The sequence below is a fragment of the Haliaeetus leucocephalus genome, unplaced genomic scaffold (assembly GCF_000737465.1).
Source record: "Haliaeetus leucocephalus isolate CR32 unplaced genomic scaffold, Haliaeetus_leucocephalus-4.0 Scaffold141, whole genome shotgun sequence".
Classification (NCBI taxonomy): domain Eukaryota; kingdom Metazoa; phylum Chordata; class Aves; order Accipitriformes; family Accipitridae; genus Haliaeetus; species Haliaeetus leucocephalus.
In genome coordinates, this window is record NW_010972577.1 from 2,242,161 (window position 1) to 2,260,008 (window position 17,848).

Below are 17,848 nucleotides of genomic sequence, written 5' to 3' on the forward strand. Positions count from 1 at the left end.
ACACAACAACGAGATCCAAGCTGTAATGAAAACAGACTGTGATTTTTAAAATGGTGAGATGATCAGAGACTAGGATTCCAATAGACAAAGGAGTAAAAAGAGATTTTTTAAAAACTTGCATCTACCGTGAGTATTTCTGAAGCACTTTTCAAGACTGCTACCTACGCATATGGAATTGCCAGAAGAGGTCTTAAAACAGTTGCTGTTAAAAGGTCAGCACGTGCCAACAACTAGCTTCTGGGGTGGTTAAAACATACTTTTTTTTTTTTTTAAAACCGCTACTCTATCATTGGACAGAGAAACATAATAAGCAAAGAAAAGTTACAGCTATTAGGTGTAAAATGCTGAGATATGCAAGTAAATCAGAATACAACCCTCCCCTTTGGAACCTCCATTGTAAGTTTAAGAGTCATCTGAAACAAGAATAAGTAGGTTTCCAGTACAACTGAGACAAAGGAGCATTTGAGAAGTTGGAGGTGAAGTTGCAGAAGATTAATTTCTCCATGCTGCACAGTATAAAGGACTAAGATTGTGCTATCTTGAGAGGCTCTAGCATTTGGATGTATAAAAAAGGGTTAGCTGATACAACTACAAGCAAACTACTCAAAATACCAGGAAACACTCACATTTCTGGAAATACTGTTTATGCTCAACATGTATTTCACTATTGGTTTCTTCTTCCTGATTTAAGTATACAAGGTGTCCTACAGCATGTAAACCCAACTTCATCACTTACGCAAGTGCAACATTATAAACTGCATCACTCCAGCCCTCAAGAAGGAAAACAACCTCCTGGTCCAGTACTGAGGCCTCAAATTTAAGAACTAGGGATACACATTTAGCTTCCAAGGTAGTATTTTTTAATATTTAAGCATTTTCAGGTTTGCTCATTTTTAACTGAGTTATTTTAATTTGAATAAGCCTACCACTTTGCCCTTCTTTTGTCAGCACTAACAATTTTTTTTGTCTTTTCAGATGCAGACTTTATTTTTTTTTATCATACACACATGTATATGCACAGACACACACAGGCATATGTACATGTTATTGTAGAGAGAACATAGCAAAAAACCCCAAACCCACAAAACCTCAGAAATACACATTAGCAAGATTCCAGTCAAACCAACAAGGACTTGAATGGCAAGACAGCAAAAGGCAGAAATAAGAAACTAAATAGCCCAGGGAGAGCAATCTCTGAAGGATGAAACTATGTTTGTGATGATAAGTAATAAACAAACTACATTTTATTATTTACTGGCTTTCACTGAAGTCCAATGTATTGCTCCTACAGTGATATAAAAAGTGTTTCTCTGTGTCTACAAAGTGATGAACTCCTCTCCCATTATTCCTTGCACAACTGGTTCTGAAATGTTTGTATACAAGATTTATTAAATGACATAATCTATTTGTAAGATTGCAGGGCAACCTCCCACCCCCTGTTCTGTAACACACTGAGAGCTCTTACTAAAGATATCTAGTATAGCTCCCATAAAGAGGAAGCATTATTTTGTCAACAGAGTGTTTGTAAAATAGCATTCATGGGGCACAACACAGGTGTTTTGGTACCTGAACTTCACTGCTAAGTCACATTTTGTGCCGTTCATGCTCTCAGCAAAAATTTAGGGCCATTGCATTCTGTGCTATAAAAGAAACCAGCCAGTAAGACCAGCTGTTTCTCTTACACTGCAGAGCAATTTTTTTACTATTTTAAGCGTAACTGTCTTCATTCATTTGACTGACCAGGCTAGTTAGAATGAATGCAATAAATCCCTGCCTAGAATTATGTTTGAAAGAAACATACAAAAGTAGTTTCTCCAAGGTAATGGTAATATCCTGGATTTCATTTCTTCAAGAGTTTCTTTACAACAATGAAAAGGAGGAAATCTACACTTTGTAAGGGTGTTGTGAACCCAGGAGAGGTGCACTTCTTGCTAGAATCAGTAAGTACAGTATTATAGAAGTTTTAAGTCTTCATTTTGTAAGGATAATCACATTCCTGTTCTACTGTGTGTTCCAAGCAACCAAAAGAAGTTTGCATGTGCTTTAGTGAAAAAGTAGAGTTAAAAAATAGATCAGGTTATCCATATTTTATAAAATGGCTATTTATAAAGATCAAAGGTTGCAAAAAAGGTAAAGAGAAACGTTTTATATATGATTTGCCATATCAATTCAAGATGGCAAACTACTCTACATACAGTACTTTGTTACAAATATTCAGGTACTCTACAAATCATCACAAATTAGAAGTAACCTAAAAATATAAAATATGCTTATTTGTTTGTGTCACTGCAATAAAAATTTTAGGAAACATGACTGGAACATTAAGCCAAAGTACTTTAACTGAATCGTACTTTGCTCTGTTTCATTGTACAGTTTAGCTATACATAATAAAAAGTTTATAAGGACAACAGCAAACACAGCATTACACTTCAGCAACCACCTCACCTTGGAAATGACGTCACAGTACAAACAGCCTCATTTTCTTTGAGGACAGAAGCTGCCTCTTGCCGTCTTTTTCTCATGTTGTCTTGCACGGTGTTGAATTCAGACATGGTTCCCCCATACGGCTGCCCAGGCGTCCCTTCTATCATGTAGCTTCCATATTCTGGTCGCCAGAGTGTTGGGTGGCTATAAAAAACCAATAGCCTCATTTAAATATTCCTACAACTTCGAAAAAGATGGATTATTTACAAGAATTTCAGAAATGAATGCAACTTTCAAGAAAAATCTCCTAAAGTTGATTGTTTGGTAGAGTAACACAACGTACCTTCCAATGTACCTCATTGCCAGGAAGCAGTGAAAAGAAAGTTTGGCAGTAGGAAGTGTTGCTGTATCGTGCAATAAGCAGGATTTGCCTATGTCAAATTGCAATCACCTTTAGTATCTGCCTCAACCTTTGTTTCTTGGGGTTTTGACTGAAACTGGAAAATACAGAGCATTCAACTGCTTCCACAGTAAGGAAGGCGAGGCAAATGTTACACTCAATTTCTTCTTTCTACTGTCTGTGAATACCTGGTCCTGTTTCACAAATTTATTAGGTTAAGAAACCAAATGAAGTTTGAGCGCACCTAGTCACCCTCTGGCTAGTTGAAGTAGGGATATGATCCAGTTATTCCTGAAAACTCCATGGGAGAGGATGGGGAAGAACTGCCCCGCTGTCCTTACACCTACCTGCCTAATTCTGCCAAAACCAGGAGACTGCTCCTACAGACAACAGGCTTCCCCATACAGCCCTCGCTTGCTCTTGTAGTCAGGGATACACAAATGCTTTGTGGGGCAGGGGAGGTGTAGTACCCCATTAGTGTGTACACACAGACACAAAACCAGAGCAAGACAAAACAAATACCCAAACCACAACTTCTGTGGGCTCACCCTTACATCCTCCTTTCTTTCAAGTCCTAACACCAAAGGTGCATGGACTGACTGCAAGTGTGCTCAAAATCTTTCACTGCCTGCACCCCAACTTTATCTGAAAATATCGGTATCTGTGGCTCAGTTTTACCGAAAGCAGACTTGAAAGTTAAGCCAGGTCTACAAAATTCTGTACAGTATCTAACAGGAGAAAAAAGAAAAAGAAAAAGAAGGAACAAGAAACAGCTACTCACTTGGGGTTTACCTTCTCCCCCTTGTCTTGCAGTGTTTGAAGAACTTCTTCACCGCAGAGCACCAAGCGCACTTTCTTATTCTCATGGTCAAATTTTACTAACATATATTCCACCTTGTAAACAATAAAAACAAAATAAACAATTAAATAGTAAGAATTTGTTCACACACAAATCTTAAGCATCAAGTGAAAAAAAAAGTCAGACTGAACTTTATCTCTACAGAAGCTTAAAAACGATCACTAACTATGAATGCAGTAACAATACCACAGAAGATGGCTGCATGCTTATTTCACCTTGAATAAAGAATTGAAATTCCTTGAAAGCGGCCTTGAAAATTTTTTCCCCTCCATTTCTAATTGTGGATATTTCGCCAAAAGCTTCCTGAATTTGTATTTGCCTCCACATTATTTTTCAGACAAAAAAAAGCCTTAAACCCCTATGCAAGCTATTAACCACAAACATCTCTGTCATGCCATGAGTTACAGTCTCTACTGCTGACAAAAAACCAACCAACCAAGACATCCATTTACTCCCATCGCTCGTTGGAGCTATTTAAGACTAGCACTGCAGAGCCTCATTTACACCACGGAAAGCCCGGGGTTGTCGCAGACAGCGTGCTATTAACGCACTCCAGCTCTTGGCACAGGGCGGGGGTTTCTACCCCTTCCCAATTCAGCTTTGCTGCCAACCTTTTTTTCCCCTCCTGCCCAGCGCCGTACCTTGCCCCCAGGACCTCCACCTCCTGGCCCCAATGTCCCTGCCCAAGCCAGGACCCACGCCGGTGGAGAACTCCATCCAACAAGCTGCTAACAGCAGCGCTGCCAACGCTGCATCCGAGCACTGGAGGATACCGGTTCCCTAACGGATTATCTGAAAGCAGCCAAACCTGGAACACCCTCACGTCAAACTTTCTATTCCACGCACGCTTGCTATGAAAGCTCCCGCAAGGATTTTTAGAGCGCCACTGAGTATAGCGACTTAACAGCTGCCTGGACCTTATAGGCCTTCGGTACTTACTGATAAAATCTATATCCTGACACCTATTTGGCAGAGGATGCTTTGCACTGTTTAGGAAGCGTGAAAGACAAAACAGCCTCCAAGCGTGACGTGCCACCCGCCACATAAAAGCAGAAGTCGTGCATGGAAATGCATCACAAGGGTGCTGGCTTTGAAAACCCCCAGCTGGACCAGCGGTGATGCGCAGTGCCTATTTTTGGAGGCTCTCAAACCACTGCCTCCAAGACTTTGACAGCTCCATCAACCTGTAGTTAAAAATCCAGGCTGCGGTTCCACAGCTAGAGCTTGTCAGAGGTTTTGCGCCATGCTCCTCGGTTTTCTTTTCCGACACTGTCTAGAACTGCATCCACTGGTACCTGCCAAACACACTGCTCCTGCTCCAGAAGCTTAGATTCACACAAGATGCCGATGTTAAAGTTGCAGCGTATTAACACGTGGGAACTTCTATTTAGTACAGAAGTCTGATGTTTATAGGAAAACAGCTTGCCAAAACAGGGAACTTTACAGTGTGCTGGAAAACACTGTACAGTAGATTTGTGGGCTTCATGTTCTTTGGTTGCTTCCATGCTCATGGAAGAGTTATTGCTAGCTACTATGGCAATGAATATAATCCTCTGTTGGGATTTGTGATTAAATCACAAGCAGCATTATCCAAGAGTGTTTGTAATTCTACAGAATCTGATTAGACACAAACTCTAGAGGGACTCATTCAGCAATTATACATGTTCTCTATATTTTTTTAAGATCAGATTTTAATCCCTGAAGAAAAATAATGATTTCTCATTTCTGTGCAAGACAGCATTTCTTTGCGTGTATATTTTCTGGTTTGTGTGTATTATGCCACAGTAATCTACTTGAGATAGCTGCAGATGGTAGTCAACCAGAACACACTCCAGTGCTGATTTACCTGTTGCCTAGTACCAGTCTCTCCAGTGATACCCGACCCATGATCACTGTCAATAAAAAGTGACTTCTCTCCCACCTTCCAGTTTCCTACCACGATCAACATCATCTCCTCCTGCTTTGGAAAAGCATCATCCTCACTGGGACCCAGCCTAAACTAGAGGAGGTAAGCAACCACACAGTTCTCCGAGTCATACGGACGGACGTGGGAACGGGCACGAAGCCCACCGCACACCCGGCCTCCCACCACACCGCCGGCACGGGCTGGTGGCAGAAGGCAGGGCAAAGGAGCCACAGCTGCCCTCGAGAGACCACAAAGCTGAACATTTGTCCACCCTTACGTGAGTATGTTACTGTGGTTTAGCCTCCTGTCTTAAAGACCCCTCTCCAAACATAACTGCAATGAGCTGGTAGTGTGAACGCTGCACTTCCCTATAAACCATATTACAAGTTTCACGACATAAAGTAAGCCAAAAGCATAAAGAAACATTAAGCCAAGAAGGCAAAACCAAAGAAAACAAAGTGTTTCATAATCTGTGCGCAGTACTGAATACATTGCATTTATGCATCTAGCTTTAGAAACAACTACTACACTTGCCTCCAGAAACACTGACTAAATCTTCAAAGCTGTCTTAACACACAGAAGATCTGCCATTAATTTTAATGAGAAAAGAAAAAAAAAAACTTCAGACGGCTGCCAACAATTCCCAGTAACCCACAGAGTATCTGCCAACAGAGGGACTGACTGAATAGGCATCCTTAAAGAATTTAATTTAAGCTCATCAAAAGATTTAGCCTACAGCTAGAAGGAGAGAAACAAATTCAGAGTTCATGCATTTTTACATTTAACTTCAGCTCATCATTCACAGACTTCTCACATGTTTTCTATCCACAAAGTTCAGAGAATTGCAGCCAAGCTGAAAGCATCGGGATGCCCGGCAGAGCTTCAAGAGTCCCAAAACCAAACATGTGGGGTTTCACCCGACATTCGTAATTCATCATCGTGCAAGCCCTTCAGAGATCACTTGCCTTCCTAATTTTAACTAGTCTCTCTAGCAAGCAGCAAAATACACGTCAGGTCAAACTACTGATGCAGAAGGCTGACAAGCTGCCTTGCTAAGAGCCAGCTAGGAAAGCCCACCCTGCCACGGTAAGGAAGGCGGCCACTTTGGACCCACGTGCCCAGCCGGTGGTCTCACCCCGCACCAAACCCCACGCATCTCCATCCTCCGGCCGGCACACGCTGCCAGGCTGCCGAGGACAAGGGACGACCTCCCAGCTTCTCCCCGCAGACGGATGCGCTCAGCGCTGCTTCGGCGGACGAACCTCTGACCAAGCCCAGGTCTGTCTGGCTCGCAGAAGCGCTGTGGCACCTTACCAGGAGGAGGAACAGTTTGGCAAAGCAAAAGCTGTAAATCCACACACACGCACGGAGCAAGCCTGAAAAAATTGTTCGAAGTTAAATGCATTAAAAAAGTAAATAGATTCTCAGTTAAAGCAAATAAGCTGAGTACGAGAGATCTAGCCATGAGCCAACACAAGGAAAAACCATCCTTTACAGGCTTCCTTCCTCTCGGCTACCAACCTGCAACATACTGCATCTACAGACTCCTTCCAGGCCAGCTCCACTCCACTGCTGTGTCTTCCAGAGACAGAGCATGAACCATGAGCTTGCTGGGAGGACAGCCCCGAGAACGGCTTTACTTCACTTGTCACGATTATTTCTCAGTTGGCTCCCAAGGAAACGTCAAGCTTTTGAAAATTATTTGACATCGCCTCTGTAAATACAACCACAAGAGAGACCTTGAAGCCCCTCAACGGAGGAGGAGCCAAACCGTTCTCCGTGCAAGAAGCCAAACAGTGGTGCTGGACTTGCTCAGTGGCAAAGTGAAAGACAACTGTTGGCTGGAAATGGGTAAGCATGTCTGAAATTGTGTTTGAATGCTGAGTTATTTGACCATAATTACACATATTATTTCTCCATAAAGGACACTACTTAAAACCAAAGAAATATCAGTCAAGTGACTCTTCAGTAGCAATTCTAAGGAACAAGAAAAACCAAAGTCAACACACGCCCCACACAATATCGCCGTCCAAATACTTGCCTTGGCACTGGTCTGCTTTCCAACGTCAAACCCCCTCCTCGCACACTCAATTTAACATCATCATGCTAAGCACACTGGGAACAAAACCTATCTAATAGTTGAGAATAAAGCCATTCAAAGTATTTGCCACAAGGTATTTCTGCATATGAAAACACAGGTAAGCATATAGTCTGGACTTTGGTAAGCTCAGAAGGAAGGTGCCAAGAAGATTATACAATAGAGGAAAATAGTTTAAGAAGAATGATCTGAAAAGCTTTTTTGAGAGGAAAGCAATGCAAGTCTGTACACGCTCTACCTGGGAAAAACACCTCCCGGTGTTCACCTTTTACCACAGTCCTGATCATCCATCTCAGCTGCGGATCTCCCATCACTGGAAGTGTTCAAGGTCAGGTTGGATTAGGCAACCTTATCTACTGGAAGATGTCCTTGCCCACAGCAGGGGGGTTGGAACTAGATGTTTTTTAAGGTCCCTTCCAACCCAAACCATTCTGTGATTCTAAAAAAAAACCTGATCACAGGTGACTCATGGACCACTGCTGTTCTTCGAGGACTATCTTACTGACAGTTTCTTTCTCCTTCCACTGGGCAACTACTGCCGTATGTACTTGGAGCAACTGTTAGCAGTTTCCTCGTACGTACCTTCCGCTGAGCCTGGAGCTTTACTAGTAATTGGAAATTTTTCCTAAACACCCAATGAGGTCTCATGGCTTTTGTTTACTATTACCAAAAGCCACTGCAACACTTAATATAAGTATTTTCATGCAGTATGCCTCATATATTTATGTATACAGTAGAAAATAAAATCTAGGTAAACTTTCTTCTGAAGAGCATCAAAGAAGCAAAACCCTTTTCACTAGTTATTAAGCTCCATTATGGGGGAAAAAAGGTAGTTCCCCCATACATTTATTGGTCAGTTAATGTATCATTAAAATACCATGTATCATTAAAATGACAGTCTATGGAAGAACAAAGTTTTAATAATCCGACTATTCATTGAAGAACGTCTGCCACAAGTTTTCAGTGTTAAGATAGAAAAAGCAGATTTATTCTGTAGGTGCACATAGTTCTGATGAATGTAGAGCATAATACTCAAGAATTTTTTAAAATGCAGTTATTTTCTCACTACTGCTGTGATAAAACATGGAGCCGCAGTAATAACCAGCTGGTAATGCACCTTTAATGGGAGGTTTACTGGCCCAGAGAAGCAAGTCTAAGCCTGAGGGAGCAAATTTCAGAGGAAAACAAGTCTGGAAGAGCCACAAACGCTGGTTAACCTGTTTCTAGCCAGCAAGCCCCCAGACCGTGCAGTGGCACGAGGCAGAGCACTTCCACACTCATGAGATTACCATGGGTGTTCTCTGCCACAGCAATAACTTCAAAAATCTGCCACGAATAGCAGACCAAAGATTCAAATGTATTGCCCCAAATGCTTAATTTTGATTCAAGCAGATTGGAAGCGGCCAATTCAACGAACAAAGCACTGTGTCCGGCTCTATATGAAACCGACTCACAGAAGCCATGCCCTAAAACACAACTGATTTTTTATATTACACTGACAATAAGCAGAAAATGAAGAACTTCTACGCCACATTAAAGATGACAACAGATAAAGAAAACGAAGAGGATGCCGTCAACACAGCCAGCCCCAGCTAAGCGCTCCTGCCTGTTCCCCCTCCCACTTGCCGACATCAGGGCTGCAGATTTTCTTTTCTTCTGCACGTGGTAAGATGTGACTAGAGGATGGCCTTTGCTGCACATATCACAAACCAGGAAGCTGGGTTACTGAAAACTAAAATCTAGAGGTTATAACCATTTGCATGCTTCTAAAGAACAAGATGTGGCGCATTAGAGAACAAAGTGTCTCTTCTTTGACTGCTGTACTATGTAACACCTCAGGTTAGTACTATAAAAAAACCCACTAGGATAATGTTAATTTTAGATTTCTGCAGCAAAGACAGCTTTAAGACACTCACTTATGAATTTTTAGATTTAGAACAGAAAAGAACAAGTTTTTTTTGCAAAGCTGTATTTTCTATTCCACACAGATGATTTTAGGGACTAGTAAAAGACCATTTATTCAACTGTGAAACAAGATGCTACAAGCTTGTAAGTTGCCTCTTGCATCAGAAAGCAAGAAGAAGAAAAAAAAAAACCACACAAGCAACACCAACAAAATCTTTCCTGTACTCATTCTTCTGACACTGTTAATTAACTTGCTGTGCACAGTAAGAAGAAGTCATCCTGTGGCAAAAGAGGCATTACGATAGACAACAATCCCATGACAAGACCATAACAATTCACTTGACATCCACAGAAGGAGGTTCACTGTGAACTGAATATTTCTTTACCAGAAACATACAAACGGCAGATAATTTAAGCTTCTCTTACTAAGACCTGAGATCAGGAAGGAGAAAATCAACGCTTGCTGTGGGGGCTGGTCACAATGACAAACTGCAGCCTGTTTAGGAAAAAAACCCCCAAAACCCACAACAAAAAACCCTCTCCAAACTGTTTGCCATGAATTAGCTTTTGAAAAAGCATCTCACTAAACTACAGCAAGTCCTGCACTGTCACACACACGACGCATCCAGCGGCAAAGCTCCCAGCTGGGTCAGCGGTGCTGCACCACAACCCACGTGTACCTTAACACCCAGCCACAGAAGAACCGAGCAAGAGGGAGCTGAAGCGAAGTATAAGTCATCGGGGAGGTTAACGCATCGTGCACATTTTGAGAGCTAGAGAATTTAGATGTAATGCAGTTTAGGCTTTCCCTGACACGAGGATTAAAGCCAGGCAGAAAAAGTAGTGTCAGGACTGTCAGCCAAAGCACCCAAGGAAGGAATAAACACAGAGACTCTTCAAGGGCACATATCTTGTTCAAGTCAAGATTTAAGGAGTTCTATTTGCATGCATTAGCGTACTCATTTTAGAGGTTGCATATACACATTCAAGGCTGTCAAGCAGCATGAACTGATGCGTTAACATTGTACCTTCAGACCCTGCCCAGAAACACCACCATGATAAATAGCAGGTGCAACTACAAAACGTATTATGGAAGCACTAAATCTATTTGTAAACAAATAATGCCACTGTCCCTTTATTTAGCCAAATAAAGCTCAGAGATAAAGGATGAACAAGCAGACACGTGACAGATAACCAAATCATTCACGAGGGCTGCTTCCCCCCACGCGGCAAGCAGGCGAGTACATTGATTAAGACAGCTCCCATTCAGATGCATCCACACATGTGGTGTTTGGCAGGGGGCCATCGTGAGGAATTTCTGCATGAAAGAAATTCAAAAACACATTCTGTTCAGGGAATTTTGCTGGGGGAGGAGGAGACTAAAAGTGATCGTCTTCAAATGACAAGAGTTCAAATGTAAAAAACAATTTTGTAAGACTTCAGGCTACGTTAGCTTTATTCTAAGCATAAGATTCCCAGGAAAAGCTTTAAAACAAAGCAATTTTTGCACACTGGTATATTGCAGCAGTTTGTACAAAGTGGGAATGTGAGACCATCATAATATTGATGATGAGTCTGTATAATGACTTGGCTGCTTTTTTTTTGAAGAAGATCTATTATTGACAGCCAGGAAAACACAACAACTATTTTTTGTGACTCTGTTTTATTTATAACATATAGAGTAAAAAGCTAGTTACAAAGTTTCAGATTAAAGAAACCCCACGAGTCATTCAACAATTACCTAAGTGGTTTGGATAGAGTGACATACATCTTGCAGCACGTGGAGTTTAAAGAAATAATAATAGTGTCTATTCTTGTCATCCATGTAAGCGTCTATCTCAGCTTCAAAGATATCATGTGGCATCTTGTTCCACAGGACATCTAGGCTTTGTGAAGTAATTATCTTAAAAGGACATCTGCTGCTTTTCTGTTCCATTAGGTTAGCCAAATTTCTTGTAAAATGAGAAAAGACCACCACCTTTCCTGTACACCGTGATGCACTCTGAACCTACTGCTTCTTTTACCAGTCACAGTCCTTCCTTAACTCTATTTGAAGATTTCCATGTGCGTGTGTGTGTGTGTGTGTCTCACCAAGCCTCACTGTTGTCTTTTAGTGAAGAGATGACCAAAACTTCATCTGTGTATTTTACGGATAGTAGTTGTACTTACTTTATGCAGCTGGTGGGCTAGATCCACCGTTGTTAAAAAATGCACTAGACTTTGTTCCTGGTTTTAAATGGGTGACAGACAAACAGGAGCCTCAACCTGTGTGCATCTGAACCCAAATCCATTTCCTTAAGATGCAGCAATTATTTTACCATTCTGAAGTCCTGCAGACTGTGATGCAACGTCACTGATCATCATTTACACATTGCTACTGCCCTGAAGAAAACAAAAACATACCGGCTGTACACTGCAGCAGACATTAATGCAATAGCTAGGTCCCTGGGAAGAATCACTCAAAAGGAAAAGCAGCTCTTTGCACAGCTCAGCCTTTCATTAGGAAAACGGAGAAAGCTTTAAAGAGGATCATGCATCGTGTAATCAGAAGCAACACCTTTCAGACATTCTGGTAAGAATCCTCTGGCCTCTCTTCTTGCAGCATCTGAGAAGGGCTGCTTTGCTTCTTGCATGAGGAAGTGCTGAGCAGCAAATGTTCATTTTAGTTCTCATTTAACTTATTTACAAAGTATAATTAAAAAACTAATGGATAAGGAGGGGAATGAATCAAAAGTACAGAAGACAGACCAAAAGGTTAAAAAAGACTGAGAAAGAGATAACAGGCAATAAAAGAAAACCCACAGAATTACGTCAGGAAGACTTCAACTTGCAAGCAGTGTGGTGGCACATTTTTCACACTGCCTCATACAATTAATTATCATGCCTATTTCAAAGGCTCCAAATTTGACTTCAAGTTTCCATGAAGAAAACAACTTTCTAAAAGCTGAAGCAGCTTATTGTGTGCTACGTCCCAACACTGACAGGAACAAGACTCGTACACAACAAAAGGGTCATTATGTCCAATTTCACTAAACAAGGCTGGGCAAGTCAGATTGCCATTTCATTCACATATACTTTCAAATAAAACTGTCATGTTTTGCCCATGCTTGCTTTCTAGACCCCTCCTTCTGAGTGGATCTTTCTCCAGCACTCCTTTCTTGACATCTTGATATGCTGAAGCAGCTCCTCCTTACTCTTTATCATTTCTTTTTCCCCCATCAATTTTCCTTTTCCAACTCTTCTTGCTTGTATAATTTCTTCTCATAGGTGTTCAGCCTGGAGAACAACCAACCTGTCCCATTTAGCAGCAAAACAGACCAAAGAAAATAAGTATTACATGCACGTATGAATTCATAAGTATATGTAGTTACGCACAAACTGCTGTGATTCGTACACTCGTGTGCATGCTCAGCACAAAGCAATGGCAGTGAGCCTAGCCACGGGCCAGCCATTCCACTTGTCTGATCCAAGTGCCCACATTAAGCTGCAAGGTGAAATTTAAGCAACACCTGCCAGCTAGAGAAATGCAATCAGCAGACAAGAGGCACTGAACAGCACAGGAGACTGGTAATGCCCTGGCACAGAAGAGAACTTTTGGGGACAAAAGCTGGGAGGCAGCAGAATAGGCTTTGCCTTACTCTCAAAACCCCTTTAAACTCTTTTGGTACCACTAATATCTGCCAAGCCGCACAAACCAATCATTTCACATAGTATCTACTAACTCTACTGGAGTTTTAAAACACAGTACTGAGAAGTTGCAGGTTTTTGTGTCTGCTGCATTAAAAAAAAACAAACAAAAACCCTTAATGACCACTACTCTGCAAACCCAAAGATAAGCATACATTGTTTGGTGGGAGAGGAACATGAAAACAACAAGGAGACCGTGAGACCGTACTGGTTAGTGTGACAGGGTCTCATCAGCAGATCTAATTGTTGCCCAACTTCTGTGGGCATTAAGGCAAGGATAATAAGGAGGGGTTTGATGAGGGACAATGAGATAGTTCAGTGTTTTGTATTTTCCACAGTCAGGAGAAGCCAAGCATAAACAGAGGGGCCAACTGTCAGTTTTAAATGAGGCAGAAGGATGATAGAGGCAAAGGATCTGTCCCTGCAAATGCAGGTTCAAAGAGACCTTTAGAAAGATTTTTTTTTTAAGCAAGTCTTATTCTCTGTTACACTCACACTTTTAGTCTTCTTTTTTTTTTTTTTTTTTACCATCACAAAGACTTCATGGTTGTGGAAAAGCAGAGTAAAAAAAGAACTGTCCCCAAAAGAGACAACAGCTGTTTGGTAAACCCCTTGGTTCTGCTAACCCTGCAAACAAGAAGATTGCAGATTGACTTTTCAAGAGGTAGCAGAACCAGTGTTTTGACCTTTCCAGCTCTTTACTTAGGTGAGGATGGGAGCACTAGGGAACGCTACCCTGCAATGCAAGCTGTGATGCTGCCTCACTTCCTTCAAAGCAAATGCCACCATCCTTTTCCATTAGCACTTAGCCTCAACACTTTTGTCTGGCACCCAAGAGGCAGAAAGCATATAAAGATTCCCCACAGTTTCATTCCCTAGCACAACAGGGAGTGGAGTCCCTAGGAGGTTACAAGCACCTCAAAGGACCACCACAGCTCTATAACGAGTCTTACAACACACAGTGCGAAGCGGAGTCCTGTTGAAAACAGATCCAAAGCAAAGGCTGGTTCTACACTCACGAGCAAACACCAGATTTCTTTTTCACAATAGCATCAGCTAGATGGGGACAATCTTTAAAGTATTCACGTCTGCCCTGAAAGACAAACTCCGTATGCGCTATGAAAGTTGGTTTTTTCCTCATACGCATTCCTTAAAAATGAAGCAAACAAAAAAAATACATCTTTCGCCAAACACGGTCTCAGAAACATCTCTCAAACATAGAGGTAATTTTGTTTATTCTGATTTCATCTCTACCATTACATGAGGGCTGTCATCTTCATTCTTGATTTCTATCTTCAAGAGGTTTTTAAAACAATGAAATAGCCTCGGGCTATGACTTTATACATGAAGGTCAAAGTACACAAAAGGCTTTTTATGAAAATTATCCAATTAGTCAGTTGATTCATCTAAGCTGCATGTAAATGTGGCGCCACTTTCTAATAACTAGATATCTGAGAGGAAAAACAAACTTAGTGCTTTCCCCACCAGTCTATCTACAGCACAGCTGGAATAAGTTATGGAGACAGGTATGTTTTTGCATTTGCACAACAAGAGCAGATGGGCAGCAGGTATCTGGTACATTAACACACTCCCAAATGCTGTGTTATAATTGCATAATACAGTAGAATAAAGATAAGTTGCCACACCTGAGTTTATTACCATTTGGTAGAATCAGAGGCAGATGATGAACCAGGTTACCTGACCTTCTCTAATGTTCACAGGCATTTCAAATACAGCTCTTACCTCCTTATCAGAATCGTGGCTGTAATCATACCAGTCTTAAAATTCTGACTCTTGCCACACTAGGCATGACAAAATTGTGAATCTCCTTAAACATAACACACCACCGTTTACCAAGCATAAATACTTTCTTCAGTATTGTCCCTACACCAAAGGAAGAATGAGGCTCCTGGGGTGCAAGTTTCACCGTAGAGCTAAGCTTACCAAGTGACTAGCTGCAGGTGCTGGTTCTGCTTGCCCCTTTCTTGCACACGCTCCTGCTACTTTCCTCACATCAAGCAGAACTTGTGAAACAGTGGAAGCTCTGCTGAGAAAAAGAACCACCCTAGAAAACTGAATGGGAGAAGAGTTTTCTGCTGGGTGAACTTCTTGAAGTTACGTAGCCAGTAACAATGCAAGGAAGGCAGAAGAAACACGAGCCTGGAGCAAGGAGAGGGAAGCCGAGCCAGCTCACCAGCAGATCCACCTTAGCTATCTTGTGAAACCTCACCCTGAGAAAGCAAGGACAACTAAAATGTAACACCCACTGAAAAATGAGAACCCCGTCTTAAAGATTAATGAGAAAACCCTCAAGCTAAGTCTCAGAGCAATAGGGAGACTCTGTTCCGTCTATATTCCTGAACTTAAGACTGTTGGTGAGGCTCTTCTGTCACAGTAACTGCAGTCATACAAGAGATGTAGGAACACAGAGATGTCAGACAGGGATAGATACATTTAAATTTCCTGAGTCCACATTACTCTGGCTGCAAAACCCTGCAGTGTAGACTAGACATGCTGGCAGCATCATTCCCTTCACTGGACAGATTTTAGTAGCCAGGCCCCCACTCACTCCTCTTGAAAGCAGCTCCTGTGCTCCGTTGCTTGTCTTGCTCAGCGTACTGGTTTTGGCTGGGACAGAGTTAATTTTCTTCACAGTAGCTGGTATGGGGCTATGTTTTGGATTTATGACCAAAACAGTGTTGATAACACAGGGATGTTTTAGTTACCCCTGAGCAGTGCTTACCCAGAGCCAAGGCCTTTTCTGCTTCTCACCCCACCCCACCAGCGAGGAGGCTGGGGGGGCACAAGGACTTGGGAGGGGACACAGCTGGGACAGCTGAGCCCACCTGACCAAAGGGATATTCCAGACCATAGGACGTCATGCTCAGCATATAAAGCTGGGGGAAGAAGGAGGAAGGGGGGGGACGTTCAGAGTGACGGCATTTTGTCTTCCAAGCAACTGTGATGCGTGCTGGAGCCCTGCTCTCCTGGAGATGGTGAACACCTGCCTGCCCATGGGAAGCAGTGAATTCCTCCTTTTGCTTTGCTTGCGTGCATGGCTTTTGCTTTACCTATTAAACTGTCTTCATCTCAGCCCACGAGTTTTCTCACTTTTACCCTTCTGATTCTCTCCCCTACCCCGCCGTGGGGGGGAGTGAGTGAGCGGCTGTGTGGTGCTTAGCTGCCTGCTGGGGTTAAACCATGACACTTAGTTATGTGAAGCATGACAGCAATTCCTTAAAAGAACAGGCTTTAAGAGACAAGGTCTCTCAAGGTACACAAGGGGAACTGCATTTTCCTCTGGCAAAGAGCATCTGTGAACAGCTACTGTTACCACCTGGACAATGTTTTCTCACAAAAGCCCCCACATTGCTCACCTTCTACTCTGCTCTTCCAACTTCCCTGCAGTCACATCACAGACACCTCCAAGTGACAAACAGCATGACAAAGCATGGCTTCTAGTGCAGCACATGCGAAGCTGCTCCCTGTCTCCAGGGAAAGCGGAGACCCTCGGGAAATCCCACCGATCAATACAGGAGGGAGACTCTGCTCCTCGCAGGGCGCCGTCAAGCTGGGACACAATCCGGCGCAGGTTTGCACAGCAACACCCACAAGACCTACGGATAAAGCTACGGTCCTTGGGCACAAAGCACCTGTAACAAAGTTCAAGTCACGACCGGAGCGATCCTCCTCATCCTTGTTCAAAAGGCAGGCTGACTTGCGCCAAACGCCTGGAAGACTTCGGGGTAAAGCCAGGCCTGGCGGGTCCCTTTCCACTGGGACGAGCCGGGAGGGACCACGGCGGGAGCTGGTGCGTGGCGAGGGGGCTGCCGCTGCCGAGCCCACCTGCCCACCGCCAGGTCCCCGCTTTGCTCCCAAAACCAGATTCCGAGGCCGAATTGGCAGTACCTTGGAATTTAGACGTGCACGTGCTCTAATGGGACCTCGCTCCGGAGAAAACAAAGTGACGGGAACGAGCAAGCGCTGCCAGGCATCACCGCTCGCCGGAGCGCACCTCCCGAGGGGGGCCGCTCCGTGGATTTAGGGACGCCTGAGGGAACCGCTGAAAGTTGTCGTAGCCTTCAAAAAAAAATAATAAATCACAAGGTAACACCGGGGCGACCGTGCCGCGCAACCGGAGGCGGCGAGCGAGCCAGAGGCCGTGCGGGGATGGGGGCAGAAACAAAGCCCCGCCGGGCAGCCTGAACTTCTCCCCCCCCCCCCTCTCGCCGAGCCACCGCGGCCGAGCTGAGCGGACCCGCTCCCGGGCACCGCGGCGGGCAAGGCCCGGGCCGCACCGCAGCACCCTGCGCCCGGGTCGCGGAGAGGCCGTGCCGGTCGGGTCCGGGGTGTGTGTGTGGGGGGGGTCTCACCTCGTCGCCCCACTTGAGGACGTCCTTGTGGCGATCGCGGAGGGCGCGGTAGATGTGGAGGAACTGGAGGATGCCGTGCTTCCGCACGTGCTCCGCGTGCCGCCGCGTCTCCTCCCAGCTCAGCGGCGAGCCCTGCGACAGCAGCCCCATGCCGGCCCGCGGCGGAGCCGTGAAGAAGGGAAGGAGAAGAGAGAAG

The 17,848-nt window shown here is 43.6% G+C and overlaps 1 protein-coding gene across 2 annotated transcripts in view; it reads right to left on the bottom strand.

Annotated features, from left to right (window-relative positions):
• Positions 1 to 17,816, bottom strand: part of GCLC (glutamate-cysteine ligase, catalytic subunit) — a 34,943-nt gene extending 17,127 nt beyond the window's left edge. The window contains exons 1-3 of one of the 2 annotated variants that reach the window (XM_010561091.1): positions 17,653 to 17,816; positions 3,606 to 3,718; positions 2,446 to 2,628 (exon numbers count right to left, since the gene is read on the bottom strand). In XM_010561091.1, coding sequence (XP_010559393.1) covers positions 2,446 to 2,628; positions 3,606 to 3,718; positions 17,653 to 17,802 — 446 coding nt within the window. In that variant the 5' untranslated portion in view covers positions 17,803 to 17,816. Of the gene's footprint in view, positions 1 to 2,445; positions 2,629 to 3,605; positions 3,719 to 16,656; positions 16,738 to 17,652 lie in introns of those variants that run through there. The other variant, XM_010561092.1, reaches the window with a different exon arrangement.
• Between the last annotated feature and the right edge of the window lie 32 nt (positions 17,817 to 17,848).